The 18,767-nt window shown below is 40.6% G+C and overlaps 2 protein-coding genes across 7 annotated transcripts in view; both read right to left on the bottom strand.

Moving 5' to 3' along the window:
- Positions 1–10,150, bottom strand: part of LOC310713831 (uncharacterized protein) — a gene marked incomplete at its 3' end in the record, with an annotated part of 476,441 nt that extends 466,291 nt beyond the window's left edge. Inside the window, exon 1 of the mRNA XM_083518396.1 lies at positions 8,341–10,150. The remainder of the gene's footprint in view (positions 1–8,340) is intronic.
- Positions 1–18,767, bottom strand: part of ELF1 (E74 like ETS transcription factor 1) — a 67,228-nt gene that overhangs the window by 29,978 nt on the left and 18,483 nt on the right. For 3 of the 6 annotated variants that reach the window (XM_083519384.1, XM_083519387.1, XM_083519385.1), the window contains one exon: positions 964–1,249. The exons of 1 other annotated variant lie outside the window; for it this stretch is intronic. In XM_083519384.1, the coding sequence (XP_083375510.1) occupies positions 964–1,035 (72 nt within the window). In that variant the 5' untranslated portion in view covers positions 1,036–1,249. Of the gene's footprint in view, positions 1–963; positions 1,250–1,447; positions 1,635–3,316; positions 3,444–18,767 lie in introns of those variants that run through there. 2 more of the 6 variants (XM_083519386.1, XM_083519388.1) reach the window with 2 other exon arrangements.

Here is an 18,767-nt window from a genome sequence, read left to right as displayed (position 1 = left end):
AAAAAAAAACCCTCAAAGCAGTTACAAAAAGAAGAAAACGATGACATTAGCAGCAAAAGTAATTAAAAACAACTATTTAAAACATTAAAAAATAGTTAAAATCAACAATAAGCTAAAACCTAGATTAAAACACATGGTCAACATTCTACAGGTGTGGATAGGCTTGCCTAATGTGTTTTTAGCAGGCACCAAAAAGAGCATAGTGAAGGCACCTGCCTAGTGTCAATAAGCAAGGAGTTCCAAAGTGTGTGCACTTGTCACACTAAAAGATTGATTCACCTACTACCAGTAGTACCTTGAGCTTCACCCAGGAGCAAATGGGCAACCACTGCAGTTCTCCGAGCACAGATCTTATATGCTGACAAGGCCTCCCTCAGCAAACATGCCACCCCACTCGGCACTAACTGCAACTTTCAGATCAAGTGCAAGGGAGGCCCTACATAGAGCACCTTGTAGTAAATCCAACCCTGGAGTAATCCATGCCAAGCCTTCCTGGTCCAGGAAGGGAAACCTGTGTATGTCATACCAGTTGCAATTGCTAGAAGGCACTTCTAGCCACTGAGGCTACCTGGACCTGGACCTACAGTGACAGACTGGATCCAGAGATACTCTGAGACAATCAACCTCCTCTTTCAGGGAGAGTGCAATCCTATCCAGAGTAAACAATTCACCAGTTTCTCAGGTGTAGGAACCACTCACCCACAGTGCCTGAGTCTTGCTAGGATTCAAGTTCAGTTTGCTTTTTCTCATCCATCTGGAGAATTATAGGTGTTATAAAGTCTTAAGGCATGAAGCCTATCAACTAAATTGCTCATAAGCACACATACACTAGAAAGCCATTCATAGATGTGCACAGGATTAGAATCAAAGGTTCAAAAGGGGGAAAAGTAAAATAACGCTTTTAATATTTGCGTAGAATACACCAGTGGTTATCCAACATGGTTTATTTTATTTCTCTCTTACCTGCTGCTCATCCTCCATAACATTACTGGCAAATTCAAACATTAGGTCATTCTGCTGTACAGCTGCTGCCATAATAAAGCATTCCAAGATTTCAGTTCTGCATGTGGGGAAAATGCTCCTTCAGTGTAAAGAAACAGAGTTTATCATCAGGAATGAGTTGTGTGGGGTAGACGATCTTGAAGTTACTCAGGTACCCAGATTCTTATACAATCTTCCTGGATTCTACTATTCACAGACAGGTCAATTAGAAAATGCCTTCCTGAATACTCTTGTAATCCAAAGGCCACTGAAAAACAAAATCAAGATCACAGTCATAAAAAATGTAAAATAAAATCAAAGAAGATGCTATAAAGTCCATCTCTTTATTTTTTAACACCTTACTAATATTACTTAAAACAGACAAATGCTTTATTATTATAATTGGGAAGCACACTTTTCTAGCAGCCAGCAAACAGAAATACAATGGAGTAATCAGAAAACCCACCAGCTAAGGTGACTAGAGGGATCGAACGCCACCAGTCCACGTAACACATTTCTGCCTTTCAAGCCGATCCAACTTTGCAATATATATTTATTACTGGTTTAAGAAAATGTCTCTCTTTACCACACTCCTAAGACTCATTGCTTGTTTTTGATCTAAAGATGCAAAAAAGTCTTCTGCCACCCCTCAGTGAACAGATATTTGGGCATTTTTTTCAACCCTGTGTAAATGCAACGCGAGTGTGTTCTTATCTCTAACACCGGCTTGTAAACAGCAGGAAGGAAACACTGACCACGTCATGGCAAAGAACTGTATGCTACAAAACTCGATAAACAAAACTGCACTAGGAATATTGCAACATGTGAAGAGATAGACTTATACCGTAATTCTTTCATTCTAACAAACCATGTATAAAGTTGGACTAAATCAGTTTAGCAGGAAGTGATAAGCCATATCAAAATTCTAACCTGAGATAAAAATAGTCAAAGCAGCGCTATTAAAAGCAAAACATAAATGAGATCAAGATATGATGTGTGATGTTCTTTAATTTTGGCAGTCCTCTTGATATTTGTACTCAGAGAGTTTTTGTACCAAACCCATATTGGAGTGTGAAGCTTTCAGGAGGTCACAAACGCAGCTGATCATACTTCATATTTATTTCCTATAGATGCGCTGCATCAAACTCCACTGTTAGGTCAGAAATTCCCTCATAATCCCTGCCAACATTGCAGTGCCCCTCCCCCTTTCCTTACAATGAATCCTCATATTCAGTGTGCATTAGAAACTAAAGTTCTTCTGATTAGTGCTAAGAAGTAACACAGTTCTTGGTGCCTGGGTTCTTAGCTTTGCATACTTAAAATAATAAAATGTAGAGTTGGAAGAGACACTAGGAGCCATCTAGTCTAGCCCCCTGCAATTCAGCAATCTCAACTAAACCATCCCTGATAGATGACATCCAACTTCTGCTTTAAAACCTCCAATTAAGGAGGAAGTCTGTTCCACTTTCAAACAGCTCTTACTGTCAGAAAGTTCTTCCTGAAATCTTTAGTTGAAATCTCCTTTCTTGTAAGTTGAAGCCATTCACTCAGGTCCTAGCAAGGGGAAAAACAAGTTTGTTCCACCCTCCACGTGACGGCCTTTGAGATATTTGAAGATGGCTATCATATCTCCTCTTGGTCATCTCTTTTCCAGGCTAAACATACCCAGCTTCCTTCAAGCACTCCTCATAAGGCTTGGTTTCCAGACCCTGGATCATCTTGGTTGCCCTCCTCTGCTCACCTTCCAGCTTGTCAACATCCTTCTTAAATTGCGGTGCCCAAAATTGGACACAGTATTCCAAGTGCGGTCTGACCAAGTTAGAATAGAGTGGTACTATTACTTCCCTTGATCTGGACGCTAGACTTCTGCTGATGCAGCCAAGAATAGCATTAGCTCTTTTTTGCTGCTGCATCACACTGTTGACTCATGTTAAGCTTGTGGTCCACCAAGACCCCTAGATCCCTTTCACATGTACTGCTAATAAGCCAGTTGTCCTCCATCCTATATTTGTGCATCTAGTTCTTCCTGCCTAAGTGCAGAACCTTACATTTGTCCCTACCGAAATTCATTTTGTTAGTCTGGGCCCAGTTCTCCAACTGTTATGGTCATTTTGAATTCTGTCTTTGGAGGCATTAGTTACCCCTCCCAAATTGGTGTCACCTGCAAGTGAATACCTTCATCCAAGTAGTTTATACATATGTTGAACATCAACTGGCCCAGAACTGAACCGTGTGGTACCCCACTTGTCACTTTTCTCCAGGATAATGAGGAACCGTTAGTGAGCACTCTTTGGGTCTGATCAGTCAACCAGCTACAAATCCATTTCACAGTTACCTCATCCAGCCCACATTTTACCAGCTTCTCTGCAAGACTATCATGGGGGATGCATTTGTCAGAAGTCTTACTGAAATTGAGATACACTATGTCCACAGCATTCCTCTGATTCACCAAGCTTGTAACCCTATCAAAAAAAGAAAGGAGATTCGTCTGGCATTACCGGTACTTGTTTTTGAGAAACCCATGCTCGGTTTTAGTAATCATAACTTCCTATTTTTAATGCCCATAGTCTAACTGTTTAATTATCTGTTCTAGGGCGGTTCCTAGTATGGACCTCTAACTCACTGGTCAGTAGTTACCTGGGTCTTCCCCCCCCCCCTTTGAAGATGGGGACATTTGCCCACCTGCAGTCTTCAGGGACCTCACCTCTTCTCCAAGAATTCTCAAAGATAATAGACAAAGGCTCTGAGATTATATCTACAAGCTCCTTCAGTACCCTTGGGTGCAGCTCACCACGCCCTGGAGATCTGAATTCATTTAAAGCAGCTAGGAGTTCCCTTACCACTTATTTTCCTATCTTAAGCTATAGTTCTCTCCTTGTATCATTTATTCTGTTATCACCAGTAGAAACCAAGCAGCTTCTCAACCAACTTGGGTAAAAAAAATTATGGACACTTTTAATTTCTAAGCATATCTACCCTGAAAGTACTGTACACCTGAAAGTAATGAAACACCTGAAAGTACTATACAAAAGTATCAACCATCATATGAACATTCAGGAGGCAGTCCATATTACATCTGAATACAGTCTCTGAACATCCAATCAAGACATGTAGAAAATGGCAAAGGGCTAAGTTACACCATGACAGAGAGGTGCCTCATATTAATCCAGAAAAGGCGATAATGTTGATATTCCAGCAAGAATACAGAGCATTTATCCAGAAGCCTCATCCACATAGTATTGACAGATTTGCTTTTGGTATATATTGCTTTGTTTTGTATAGATTTTGTTGCAGTTAATGCATTTCAGCAGGTTGGACTAGATAACTCTCTAGGTCCCTTCCAACTCTACAGTCCTATGATAACAAGTAGCTCAGAACTGGAACATGTGAAAGTATAAAGGCTGAGTTCACACACTGTGTTAAATTGCAGTTTCTTGTTTTCCAATTATGAGCTCATGGCTTGTTTCTCTCCAAACAAACTAGGGGGCCAGATTCAGACATGACAACCAAAGGCTTGTAGTTTGTTGCTACGACTGCAATGTCACCAGGAAGAGGGCAGGAACTGCGGCGCACAGAAGGATGGACTTTTGAGGAGCGTGTGCTACAATTTTTAAAGTTTAATTTAAGCTGCCTTGAGGACTTATATAAAGAGATGGGTAGAAATATCAACTGAGTACAGTTGGTTCTCAAATGCCTTGGTACTCAAACAACTTGGAACCCAAACACTGCAAACCCGGAAGTAAGTGTTCGGGTTTGCAAACCTTTTTTGGAAGCCGAACGTGCTCCATTTTGAGTGCCACACTTCTGATTTGAGTGTTACGCCTTCTGATTTGAGTGTTACGCCTTCTGATTTGAGTGTTGCGCTGAGGTCTGTCTGTTTTTTGCTATTGATTTTGTATTTTTTTGTGGCTCTTTCTTGTGTGTGACTGTGTGGAACCCGTTCAGCTACTGATTGATTGATTGATTGATTGATTGTGTTACTGCAGTACATTGTTTATTGCTTTCATTTTATGGATCAATGGTCTCGTTAGATAGTAAAATTCATGTTAAATTGCTGTTTAGGGGTTATTTTTTTAAAGTCTGGAATGGATTAAACCATTTTGCATTCCTTTCTATGGGAAAGCATGCCTTGGTTTTGCAAAACTTTGGTTTTGGAATGGACTTCCAGAACGGATTAAGTTTGAGAACCAAGGTACCACTGTAGATCTGGAGCCCACAGGTGCCTGAAGGCTGTATATATTACATATATTTGCAAGCCTCTTACAGTTTAAACCTATCTTATTGGAAGATGCTAATATATTAATATGGTCTTCCTCCCTCCCAGTTGCTGTCAAGTGTGACCAACATGAACAGTCACATCCCTAGTAGGGCAGGCAGCTGGTATGATTCAGCTAGACCAGAAATTCCAGTTTGTACACATTGCTGTCTCTCTTCCTTCAGGACTGTGCCTGCACTATGGTTGTGTCAGATTACAGAGAGCCAGGACTTTTAGCCCTTGCAAAACAACTAAACATATCACATATTGAGATCTGCCTATACCTGTTGTTTCATATTTAACCCCTTTCAGTACCAATGGGACCCCTTTATGTACAAAATGCCATAAGTAGATAGGTAGCCGTGTTGGTCTGCCATAGTCAAAATAAAAAAAATTCCTTCCAATAGCACCTTAAAGACCACTTAAAAGACTTAGTTGGTCTTTAAGGTGCTATTGGAAGGAATTTTTTTTATTTTGAAAATGCCATAAAATACTTTAAAAATAAGACTTATAAACACAGTTATATGCCTAGATGTTAATATAACTTAAAACACACACACACACACACATATATATAATCACTTTAAGGTATTTCAGGTAGCAAAAAAAAATTATGTCATGTCAGAACGAACTTGCTCAGAAAGCAGATACAAGGGGGTGGGGACCAGAAATTATATTTTATAAAGGTTCTTGACTTGCTTTTCTATTATTGCAAGAAGTATTTTAAATATACCCATTCACTTATGATACTGATAGAAGTTCACATTTTCACATAAACACTGTAAGCAGCAGTTTTAATAATTGCTCCCTGCTGTCAGGTTTCTGTTTGCTTTCTGTTTGTTTCCTGCAATAAGTAGCTGTTCAAAGTAAGCAAAAGACGCATAACCCAATCCACACTTGACTGCAAAGTTAAATTTAAAGCATACGACAATCTAAGCAATGGAAGACACAAGTGACCAGTTCTTGCTTGCCATTCGTCAACCATTGCTCCCCTGAGAAAACTCCCTTTACTGTTGCTATTTTTAGAGCTCTCTCTTTCTGCCACTTCTCACAGCTCTTCCCTCAATTCTATCCAATACAATTGCTGGGAACACTTAAGAAACACTGTATACATTTTGCACAAAGCTTTGAAACTTGTATGCGCTTTCTACTGACTGTTAACTACTGTTAACTACACCCGTCAAAAGGAAGAAAAGAACAAACATGCTCTGTAAGGTATGAATTATGTTAGCACCTTTTCATTTACATGCATTATCCACTGGACAGGTTTGTCCTGGACTAAGTGGTTTTTCAAATGCTAATTACAAATGCTAAGAAAAACTGAACTGAAAAGGCAGGCTTAGCTGATGAAAAGAGAAAGCCCCACACAGCCTGCCCAGGAGAGAAACACAGGCGACGTCTAGCTTGATGCAAGTGGAGAGAGAGGCCAGTCACTGGAGACAGTGACTTTGGCCTTGGAGACCAGCCACATGGTGCACTTTCAGAAATGGCATCTTCCTTTTAAGAAACCTTTACTGTGCAAAATGCTCATAACCCTATGGAATCAACGAACCCTATGCCTCCTCTGCTCTTAGAAAGGCACATCCAAAATATTACGCTAGCAAAAATCCTTTGTTTCAGGGCTCTTTATGGAACTGTAGGATAGAGACAACACAGTTGTAGTAATCAAAGTTAAAAACAGCAAAAACCTAAAGAGAAAATGAAAAGGGGACAATAGTTCTATAAAATTGCTAATGCAACAAGCCCAATTTCTTTTAAACTACAATTTGTTTTAAACTGTTTTCTGTGCTGCATTTTATTTGGCTGCAACCTGCGCTGGGACATTCTGGTGAAAGGAAGGAACTAGTAGCAGCAGCATAATCTCCAACATTTCTCCAATGAAAATAGGGACATCCCACTCCATAAGAATCATTTTACTATTTATACCCCACACATACTATTGGGTTGCCCCAGCATTCTAGGCAACTTCCATATATCAAAACATAATAAAAAACAAAACATTTTTTAAAAAACATTTCCTATACAGGATTGCCTTCAGATGGGTCGGGGGTCGGATAACTCCATACCCTGCAACATTTCTCCAATGAAAATAGGGACATCCTAAGGAAGAGTGGGACATTCTGGGATCAAATCATAAACCAGGAAGGTTTCTCCAAATCAGGGATGTCCCTGGAAAATAGGGACCCTTGAGGGTCTGTAGTAGTAGCAGTAGTCGTCGTAGTGCTGGGAGTTTTTAAGCTCTGCTGAAACCAACAGGATCTAAAAGCCGATGAAGCCAAGCATGTGATCATAGAACAAATGTTTTGGGAACACAATTCAAGGCTGGGAATGTGGGCAAAGGGCTAGTTTGATCATGAACTTCAGCGTCTGCCAGGGAACGCTTGCTGAGGAAAGCCCTGCCCCATCCTCAGTGCTGTGTTTAGTTTCCAGCAAAGAAGCAGGAAAGTGAAGAAAATACACCTAATCCAGGTGGATTGCAGAAGCAGTGAATGAAAAATGAGAAGCAAACAAAATACAATGAAACACTTTCCCACCTCTGGGGTACCTTGCAGCCCCACAGAATCCTTACAAGGAACAGAACAGATAAACTATGGCAAGCAAACAACAGCTAGAGATTAGCATGGACCGGCTGTGCCTACTCAGAACAAAGTCCTGTCTCTCAATAATACAGACGTACCTCGGAAGTCAAATGGAATCCATTCCAGAAGTCTGTTCGACTTCCAAAAAGTTTGGAAACCAAGGCACAGCTTCCGATTGGTTCCCAATTGCGCAGGCACGCCGGAAACAATAGCAGAAGCCGCGTCGGATGTTCAGCTTCCAAAAAAAGTTCGAAAACCAGAACACTCACTTCCCGTTTTCGATTGTTTGGGAGCCGGAACGTTCAACTCCCAAGGCGTTCGGGAGCTGAGGTATACAGGTTCTGCCATGATTTTCTTAGGTAACCTTCTCGTTTGGGCACTAAGCAAATAACCACTTTAAATTTCCTTTATTCTCTTGGATCAACAAGGTTAGTGATACCCTAACTTACTATGGGAATAAAATGAATTCCACCATCTAAATTAGGAGTTCTAAAGCAAGATGAACTCAAAACAGTCCTGAAAAACTGGGCATTGGTCTTTTGAAACATCAAGCTTCCTGTAGGACTTATCCCAATGTCTTTAATTAAGACACCTGCTTCAACAAGGGTAGTAAACAGCAACAAAGGTTCTGTCCTGCTCAAGGCACTGTGTTTCACAGTTTAAATTCACATGTCTGGATAGCCAGCCTTGAAATAGCATAAAAGCTACTTACAAATGCAGATTGTATAAATTGCTACAAATAATACATCACAAAACAGTTGAGATTTAAAACTTTCTTTTTAAAAAAAAATCATTAACTAGCAAGCAGTTACAAAGAGCTTTCCAATTAGGCAGTTATCTATAGGAAGTGAGTAAAATATTGCAACTCTGCATTTCAGAACTGGCTAGCTTCTACCTGATTAAGAAATCTCTCCAGCTCAAAAACCTGCACACTCTTTCACCAAATGAAATTGGTTGAAAGGGAAAAAATATCCTGCTTTGTCAAGGATTGTCATGTGTGAGAGCCTTTAAAACTTCAAAGTAAACAGACCATCCTTCTTCACTGGACTGTTTGCAGCAAGCAAGATTTTAGTTTTGCCCCCAGCAGATAGGCGCCGTCATGGTGACAAGGCTGGGGGAAGAGCAAAGCATCACCACTGCTTTTGGTGGCGTACAGAATTTATGGGCTGCCAACTAGCAACCATTTTTCTTATTCTTTTGGACGAATATGAAAATAATTGTACTTAACTTAATGGATGTGATCCATTATATAACATCAATGATAATCACATTTATACTAGTTTGTCACAGGCATGCAATTTACTCCATCATGTAATTTCATGTTACTCCAATTGGAAGATAGATTTCATGGAATTCTACAATGTTCTGATACAAATAAATTGATTGTTTCTGACTAATCCTAGCAATGATTAAATATTCAGGTAGGTAGCCATGTTGGTCTGACGCAGTCAAAATAAATAAAACAAAATTTTAAAAATTGTCCAATAGCACCTTAGACACCAACTAAGTTTGTTCTGGGTATAAGCTTTCATGTGCATGCACACTTCTTCAGATACACAGAAACAGAAGTCACCAGACCTTTATATATAGTGGGTGGGGTTTTTCTCAGGAGGGTAGTAGGAGATGGGTGATTGACTAAATGGGTATAGTAAACCTGTTGACAACTGTTAACGACTGCAATTAGTCCTACAGGAAAAAGCAAGGGATAGTGTGCAGATGACCAAAAATAGCTTTAACTATTAATTAATTATCTACTCTGCCTTATTCCTCCATTTGTTGCTAATGATCAGAAATATTCCCATTTCCATTAAGTCCAGTCTTCCCTGAAAAAAGAATACAGTTACTTTTTCCATTTTAGACTGTTACATCATAACCTTCATGAGAAGAATTAAAGAAGAGCAGTATCTTGGTTCATCTGTTCCACTTCTAGTGGTCTAACTGACAGGAAGCAGACGTGTAGCTATGAAGTATGAGTGACAAGTGCTTCCTGCCTTCACTGCTGCATCTTTCTTTCACACTTGTAGTAGGAGAGTTCATTAAAGCCACAGTATACTAAACAAAGCATCAAGTGTCATGCCTTTCAGAGAAACACCTGCTAACATCTGCAAAGCAACATGCTATGAAAACACAAATTCAAAACACTGTGGGGCAAGGGGAGCCAATTCTCACACAAGGAAAAGATAGAACTGAGGGAGATGAAAGATGGCAGACATTCTTTGAAATTATGTATATTACCAAAAATCACAAACCACCATCTTAAGAAATAAGAAATTATGTTCCCTAGCTTCACAAGATCTAATGGCTAGCAAGGCTTCTAGCAATTGTGACCTAAACATACAGTTTATGTTTAACAATACAGTTAACAATACAGTTAACAATACAGTTAACAATACAGTTAACAATACAGTTGTGAGTTTGCAGGGGAGGAAGTTGGCTGTATGTGAGATCCTCTTCACCCCTGGATCCCTGAATCCAGCAAGTGTTAACATAGAAGCCAAGTTAGCTTCCTGTGTTAAGGTGATCACCTGGCCATTAAGAGAACAAAGGCGACAGGAATCTGTGGGAGACAGCAAACAGGCAGGCACCCTCCCTCAACTCAGAGAGTTAGAAGGACAAAGCCTGGGTTTAGAGTTGCAGCGAGGTGAATTCAAAGCAAAGCAGCAAGCTGGAGAGAGGCAGAACAACCTTTGAGAGCAATGTTATATTTCTTCTTGAACCCAAGACCCTTTTTAGGTGTTGATGCTGTGAACCCCTCCCTCATAGGCAGAGGTTGTATATATGCATAAAGAGATCAGATATCATAAAGACACCACAATCTCCTCTGTGCCTCATTCCAAAAGGAAACATGAAGGGCCTGGAACCGCTGGAATTGGAGATTGGGGTGGCATGCAACAATATGATGTGCCACATGTCCATCATCACAAAAACTGTATGGAAGCAACTAATCCTGCATTTTTATGAAACACAGCATGATTAAAACTATTGAATGATGCAAGCATTTCAGAGTTTGACAAACATCTGTTGTCAACTGTAGTATACACCTTTCTGCTACAAAAGTCATACAAAAATTTTACTTTCTTCATCAAAGAACCATCACAAAACAGGAAGCACCAGAATGGGAAAATTATGGGAGTTAGCTGGGAGGGATTACAACCAAGCCTGGCAATTTTAACTGGGCAATCTTAGATTTTGCTTGGAAAATACTTAATTAAGATACAATGGATATTGTAACTCCAACTACTTTTTCCTAGGTAAAAATCAACCCTGTAATTGTTTAAAGCATTAAAATATTGCATCATTTAAAAGAGGAATTTTCACAAACATTTGGAACTAAGAAGCCCAGATCTCTGTGTCAGATCTAACCAATCAGTGGCAACTGAAATAGAGGAGGTGGGGGAAAGAAAGAAACCATATATACTTGTGCCCAAATACACACCAAATTCACAGCAAGCAGGGCAGCCAGAGCCTCCAACTTTTAAAAGCCACTTCTTTAAATTGTGGAGGAAGAAATGAGTGTCTGCTGATAACGGACCTGAAACTCTTGAGAAGCCGGATGGATCTTACTTCTCAACACAGCGTGCATCATTTGAAGAATACACATCTCCATTTGTATTTAGAAATAAAATTCAAATTCCCACCATAAAGGGCTCCTCCTTATGCGCCACTTTCTTGCTACATTTTGTAACCTAAACTTCCATATACAACTAAAATTATAAAAACAAAAACAATTTACACGCATATACGCAACTTTCCTAAAATTATTCAGATTGCAGACTGTTTCAAATTCTGGAATATTACAAAAAGGACTTTGTAGGTGAGGAAGAGAGAAATGAAGTATAAGTGACACTTAAAGTAACAACTGAGTATACATTCCATAGCTGGAGGAAGGTTGCATCCAAACAGAATGCCAAACCATGGTTTAATGCTATGAAAACCAACACATGCAAGTTTCTCTGCCTCCCAACTCTCTCAAGGAGATCTGAAGCTTCTGCTTCCATTTAACAATTGTTAAGTGTGTTCTCCAAAACCTGAACTGTGGATAATATTAATTATGTCTGTTGAAACAAGCCAGTCAGCCAGACTCGTAAAATATGCTTTAAAATTGATTTATTTCAATAAACCATCATTAAGACAAACCCCTGTTGGTCAAACATCACAACAAGCTATGGCTAATCTAATATTGAAAACTCCCCAAATCTTTCTTCCAACTGTGCCAGGGATGGAGGAGGAAGCACATGAGACCAAAGCTGACTGAAGCTTATTCTTGAACAGTTGAACAAAGCCAAAGTTTCTCAATCCTTTTTGGGAGTGGGGAATGTGTTTGACACTTGAATCTGAAAAGATGTTACAATATATTTACTGCCATATTCCTTTGTACATTACAGGGTCTCTTCCGATGTATCATCTAAGTCTGCCAGTTGTCCATGGGGAGGCAATTCTATTTCCCCAGGGCGCCTCTTGACATCTGAAGGCAACCCTGTTTAGTGAAGTTTTTAATATTTGATGTTTTATTCAGTTTTTCATCTGTTGGGAGCCACCCAGAGTGGCTGGGGAAACCCAGCCGGATTGAGGGGGATATATCATCATCATCATCATCTTCAAGCGAGTCATTTTTATCATGATCAAAGTCTGCCAAGCACCTCAAGACCATTTTCTGTTGCTCGTAAATTTGGTTTCTTCCAGTTGTTTGCCCACATCTTATGGATCTTGAGGAGAGTGGAAGCGATGCATTGCATCTACTGTACTACTTTGATCTTCCGACTATTTCTTTCAGCACAAAATGAACTCAATTAAAAAAGCCTTCTTTTTAACAGTGGTTACACTTTAAGGCTTAGATGCTTTCCCCCTTTACTAGGAATAATTTTACACAGCCTTAAATTGCATTGATTAGACCCCTGTGGGTCTAATCACTGCTAACGCATCAGAAAGAAGAACTGCAAATAAACTTCTTTTCCCAAAGTCTTATTGAAGCAGAATTGCTTTAAGCTTCGTGTATAAAAATATCCTTGGCATATTATTAGCAGAACTAACCATAAAACAATTACCCAATAAAATATTGCCTAGGTCTGGGGTTGCCAACATAGTTCCTGTGGGCATAGATGCCCCCACATACACCCTCCCTGGTGCCCACTGGGTCTCCTCCCCACTTCTGATATTAGGCTTGAAAGAAGCATCCGGCTGTAGCCGATAGCTGCCATGTGCGTTTAGTTGCAGCACGTGTGTGCAGTGCCCACAACAGTTTCTCCAAGTCTGTGTAAATATGCAAACACAACCATAAGGGTTGGTGACCCTTGGCCTAGGTTAACTATTTCATATGGTTCAGCAAGTAAGCAGTACACAAATGCAGAGTATTCACTTCTACAATAAGTGAATGCTATGCCCTACAATTCCAGTGTGGTGTAGTGGTTAAGAGCGGTAGTCACGTAATCTGGGAAACCGGGTTCGCGTCTCCGCTCCTCCACATGCAGCTGCTGGGTGACCTTGGGCCAGTCACACTTCTGTGAAGTCTCTCAGCCCCACTCACCTCACAGAGTGTTTGTTGTGGGGGAGGAAGGGAAAGGAGAATGTTAGCCGCTTTGAGACTCCTGAAGGGGAGTGAAAGGCGGGATATCAAATCCAAACTCTTCTTCTTCCTGACTTGGTTGGACGTTCAGAAGCCATTCTGAGCACAGACAAAAGGTTGGTTCAGAATCAGATCTACAAATTATGCTCAACAGAGTGCAGAATGCGATGGGGGGGGTGGTGTGGATTCACAAGTGCCCTATGAGGTCTTTGCATGTGCAATCAGAAAGACAACACATATCTCCCACAAGACTGCACTTTTAATGATCTTGCATTTATTAATGTTCTGTCACTCAAGTTATATTAGGCGGAACTATTTCAGAATAAAGTATTACTGATGCAAATCACATCTACTTCCTCTGGTCCTTCCTGGAGAAAGTGATGAAAGGAGAGCAGTTTCAGGGTGCTATACAGTATACCTTTAAGGTCTGTATATAAAATCACTGTGAGGGAAGTCACCTGGAGGTTTGGGTTGAAGTGTCATCAGTGAAGTGCCACCCAGTTCTACTTCTCTTTTCTATCTGCTAACCCCAGGGAGGCCCTGAGGCAGTTTTTGGGTGGATGAGAGGAAACAAGGTGGAGCTTAATCCAGGTAAGAAGACTGTGCTGTGGGGTGGGAAAACCAACTCCAAGTACTCTGAATGGAAGTTTGCAAATGCTCCCAGACTAGGTTGCCCTCCCCACGGAAAGGGGGTAGCCTTCTTTTTACTATGCTTTTACCGCTGGCTTCAGTGGTTGGTTTGTGGCTGCATTTTTAGTAAAGTCGCATTAGCTCATTTTAGTACAGTTGTACCTCTGGATGCAAACGGGATCCGTTCTGGAGTCCCATTCGCACCATGAGCAGAACACAACCCGCATCTGCGCAGGTCGCCACGTCTGCGCATGATGTCATTCTGAGTGTTTGCGCATGCACGAGCGGCGTAACCTGTTCCGTTACTTCCGGGTCGCCGTGGGACGCAACCTGAAAATGCTCAACCTGAAGCATCTTTAACCCGAGGTATGACTGTAATTCATTGCCCTGTTTTGAAATGTATGATTTAAAAACAGATTATGGTTTGAGCGTGTCAGTTTTTGTAAACCATTCGAAAGCACGTCAAAGTGCAAGTAGATCAATAGGTCTACCTCCGGCGGGAAGGTAAACGGCGTTTCCGTGCGCTGCTCTGATTCACCAGAAGCGGCTTAGTCATGCTGGCCACATGACCCGGAAGCTGTACGCCGGCTCCTTCAGCCAATAAAGTGAGATGAGCGCCGCAACCCCAGAGTCGGTCACGACTGGACCTAATGGTCAGGGGTCCCTTTACCTTTTTTAAGGTAAAGTTAGTCATGGTGTCAGTTTCAGGACAAAGGAGGGTTCCTGCTTCACCTTAATTTCCGCTTAGAGAGCTGTATCTGAGGAAAGTTATAATGCCTTCCCTCTGGGTATGCAGCACAATATTCTAAATTTAGCAAGTATCCTTTGTACTCTGACCCTTCCCCCTTTGCAAAATCAACAGTAAGGGAGGTGTTGCTAATCCTCTCTCATGAGCATCCTTTGCTCTGGTTAAGAGGTTGCCAGAATTCTACTGTCCCCTGCAATATGAATGAAATCCTGCATATGATGCCCAGGGAACAACTACATTAGTCATTTTTGTCATCAAGTAGCTTCCAGTTTTACCACAGAGCCTACGACTTGCCGATCAGAAAGTCGGCGGTTCAAATCCCCGTGACAGGGTGAGCTCCCATTGCTCGGTTCCTGCTCCTGCCAACCTAGCAGTTCAAAAGCACGTCAAAGTACAAGTAGATAAATAGGTACCACTCCGGTGGGAAGGTAAACGGCGTTTCCGTGCGCTGCTCTGGTTAGCCGGAAGCGGCTTAGTCATGCTGGCCACATGACCCTGAAGCTGTACGCCGACTCCCTCGGCCAATAAAGTGAGATGAGCGCTGCAACCCCAGAGTCGGCCACGACTGGACCTAATGGTCAGGGGTCCCTTTACCTTTACCTTCCAGTTTTAATGGAGGGGGGAGCATAAACTGAGGAGCAAGAACAGATTGGTCAGATAACCAAAAACATGTAAAGATTTTGTTATAAAAATCAGGATACAACTATTGTGTAATCTGCAAAAATCAACAAGTGAGGTTTTTCAAGACGCAGAGGCAAATATAAGCATCAACTCATGTCTTTTGATCAAGTAGCTGTTAAAGTACAGCAGAAGAGGCCAGCAGAATACAAGAAATTGGCAACTCTGCAAACTTTGAAACCACAGAGATAAGAACAGATGTGGTAAACATCAAAAAATATATTCCAACACATTTTTAGCCTTCACTGCTTTTCATCAGGGGAACGTTACTGAAAGGGTTACTTTTACTCCCAAGCAAGTTGGTGACAATCCCTTGAAAGAGACCTCCTGAAAAATAATTGCAGTAGTACCTTATTTTGCCTATACTCCAGAAATATACTAGGACTTCTGAACAGTTTCTTGCTACTCTGCTGCTCCTGGATAATAATTCCGGTGTAACATACAATGTGGCCAAATTCTGCGGAGCAGCAATTAAAATGTGACACATAATGACTAGCACCCAGGAGTAGTATATTGACAAATGATCATGAAGGGTTCCCTCTGATGGATAAATGACGAGCTGGAACTGCTTTTTTATGTATATGTAATTTTATTTATTTTAGTTTGTTCTAAGATTTAAAAATTTTTAATTGGTGATTTCATCCTAATGCTGGTCATTGACCATAATAAAACAACTTGACTTGAACTGCCGTAGTTGCTATTTAACTTTGCTTGAGTCCCAGAAACTCCAAGTGAACACACAACATGAGTAGGTGCCAAACAACAATTTTGCTCTCTTAATGAAGAGATGCACTTCTCTCTTTCCCTATCCACCCATCCTCTTTCCCAGTTTTAATATTTTGATGTAAACCACTTTTTGTGAAATGCAGCGCGCGCGCACACGCACACGCACACACACACACACAAGAACCAACAACACAAAACATCCCAAATGTTTCTATGTGGGTCCTGTTCTGTTCAGCTAGGTCAGCCATTCTATTCTGTTCTGTTCCTTTTCTTTCCAATAGGCTAGATATCACATTCACTGTTCACGCAAAGGACAAATTAATAGAGACTTCATATCCAACAGCAGCCACCACCTGGGTTGCTGTGACACATGGAACAAGCAACTTGGCACTGCAATTCACCACTTTTTGTTAAATACATCCAACAATTTGGAAATGAAGGGTTGCTTTAAAAAACAACAACCCCAAAAACCCCAGTAATGAAGAAATGCTCCTACTGCAAGCAGAAAATATTTTATAATGGTCATTTCAATACCAATGTTTTAAAAAGGAGCTGGCAGACTTGGTTTTGACAGAATATGTCAGGAGACCACTAGGAACTATGAGAACATTAATAATCATTACAAAAAGTGAACATTCACCTTTAACTTTTTACGCTGCCCCTTAAGCGAGATACGATGTGATGAGAATCTCCTGTACTTTTTCTACACTACGTAACAGTCATGGAGGAGATCAAGCTGGGAAAACTATAGGGGAGGGGACTGATCTCACAACACCTTCCACTTAAAAATTGCCTCCTCCTTCAAGGTTGATCTTTCCCCTTGGAAAAATTGCAGGTACCCATATAATTCTGCCCCCCAAAGGGGCAGGTGGAATTTTTAACCAAGAAATGAAACAGAGGTGTGGGTTAACCAAAGACTAGACCACCACCGACCCCTCTCGCTCTCCAAGCTTCAGCGAAAGCCTGCATTCGCCCCATAGGATGCACCCAGATTTCCCCTTCATTTTTGGAGGGGAAAAAGTGCGTCCTATAGGGCGGAAAATACAGTAATCAGTGCTTTTTTTCTTAATTTTTTTTAGGGGTACTCTCATTTTGACTCAAGAAAATCACCATTTTATAGTTCAGATCAGGAAAAATATAATACAGTAAATGGACAAAAGTACAAAGATTCCCAAAATGTTTAGGAGTATTCATATCCCTGTGTCCCCCCAGAAAAAGCACTGCACATAATACTTGGAACACATTTGAAAGAAATCCATATTTTAGTGTGACAGCACACATTTTGGAATCATTTTGGTCATTTTGAAATCAGGCCAGCACATCCACTGCACTTTTTCTAGTGTCTGCTAAAAATGTTTTGTTTAGGCGTGACTATCTAGATATGTAGAACGTTGGCCTGTGTTTTAATCTGATTTTTTGCTTATCACTGATTTTATTTTTTAAAAAATGTTTTAAATAGTTGTTTTTAACTGGTTTTATTGAGAATCTTATTGTTTTATTATTTTTGTAAACTGCTTTGAATGTGTGTGTGTTTTTTAAAAAAACCACCCACACACACACACAATCAAGTACTACATAAACTTTAATGAATAAATAAATATCTAGTTTGGCCTTCTGAGGCTAGCAACCCAAAGTTGTCATGTTCAAGGGCTTCTGCCCAACGCGCGAGAATGGTTTAAAGGCTGTTGTTGTTGTTTGTTTTGAATAGCATACACCTCCTGCCCCTATCACATCTCCTCAGATTCAAAAGAGGCTTGCTTTGTGGCACCGGTAAAGGTTGACTGCGGTTCACAAAAAGTTGTCCTAAAGCATTACTGAATACAGACAGCAATCACCAAGTTCTTTGGATCACAGATATACCAGTATATGTGGATTTCAAAGTTATTTTTAAATATCTGATAACATAGGCTCCTTATATGCTAGGAAATACCACTGCTTTGTAAGCATTAAACACCAGGGATACTGCAGGAGAACTTAATAGAGAGGCTGAAACAAAGGAACAGTACCAGAAATTGAACAGCATCTGACCAAGCCCCCCCCCCCCCCCCGGCCAACATGCAAGCTTTCTATCTTGGTAATGTTGGTAGCAGCAAAAAGCCCCATTGTATTCCATAGACACAGGGAGACGTTACAGGCAGCTTTTCCTGCCTGTAAATAAAACACAGCTTACTCAGATAAGCCTTCAGCTAAAACTGACAACTAACGCCTAAACAAGACAGGCAGAATCCCCCATCTAAAATCATGTTGTGGAAAACAGACATGTCAATAGACAAATAATTTACAACTCAAGTCAATAGACAAATAATTTACAACTCAAGCGTATTCCCCTCCCCTCACAGAAACAGCCTTTCCACTCCTTGGTCCTAACCTGAGACCTTTACGTTACAACACAAACTCCCTTCTGCTATAAAATGTAATATATACGTTTTGCAGTATAGAACAGCAGAAATTCCCAGCAACAACAGTCTTTAGGATTATGACAACTACAAACTCTTATTTTTCATTTTTTGGGTAGCATAACAGAAAGATGAGTGCTAAAATCACAGACAACAGAAGACTGGCTCAGTCTTCCTCAGTTCAGTCTCTTGGATGTGAACAATCAGAATT

The sequence above is a fragment of the Podarcis liolepis genome (genome assembly GCF_965112155.1).
Source record: "Podarcis liolepis genome assembly, chromosome: 8".
In the NCBI taxonomy this organism is placed as follows: Eukaryota; Metazoa; Chordata; class Lepidosauria; order Squamata; family Lacertidae; genus Podarcis; species Podarcis liolepis.
This window is presented reverse-complemented; position numbering and strand designations above follow the sequence as displayed.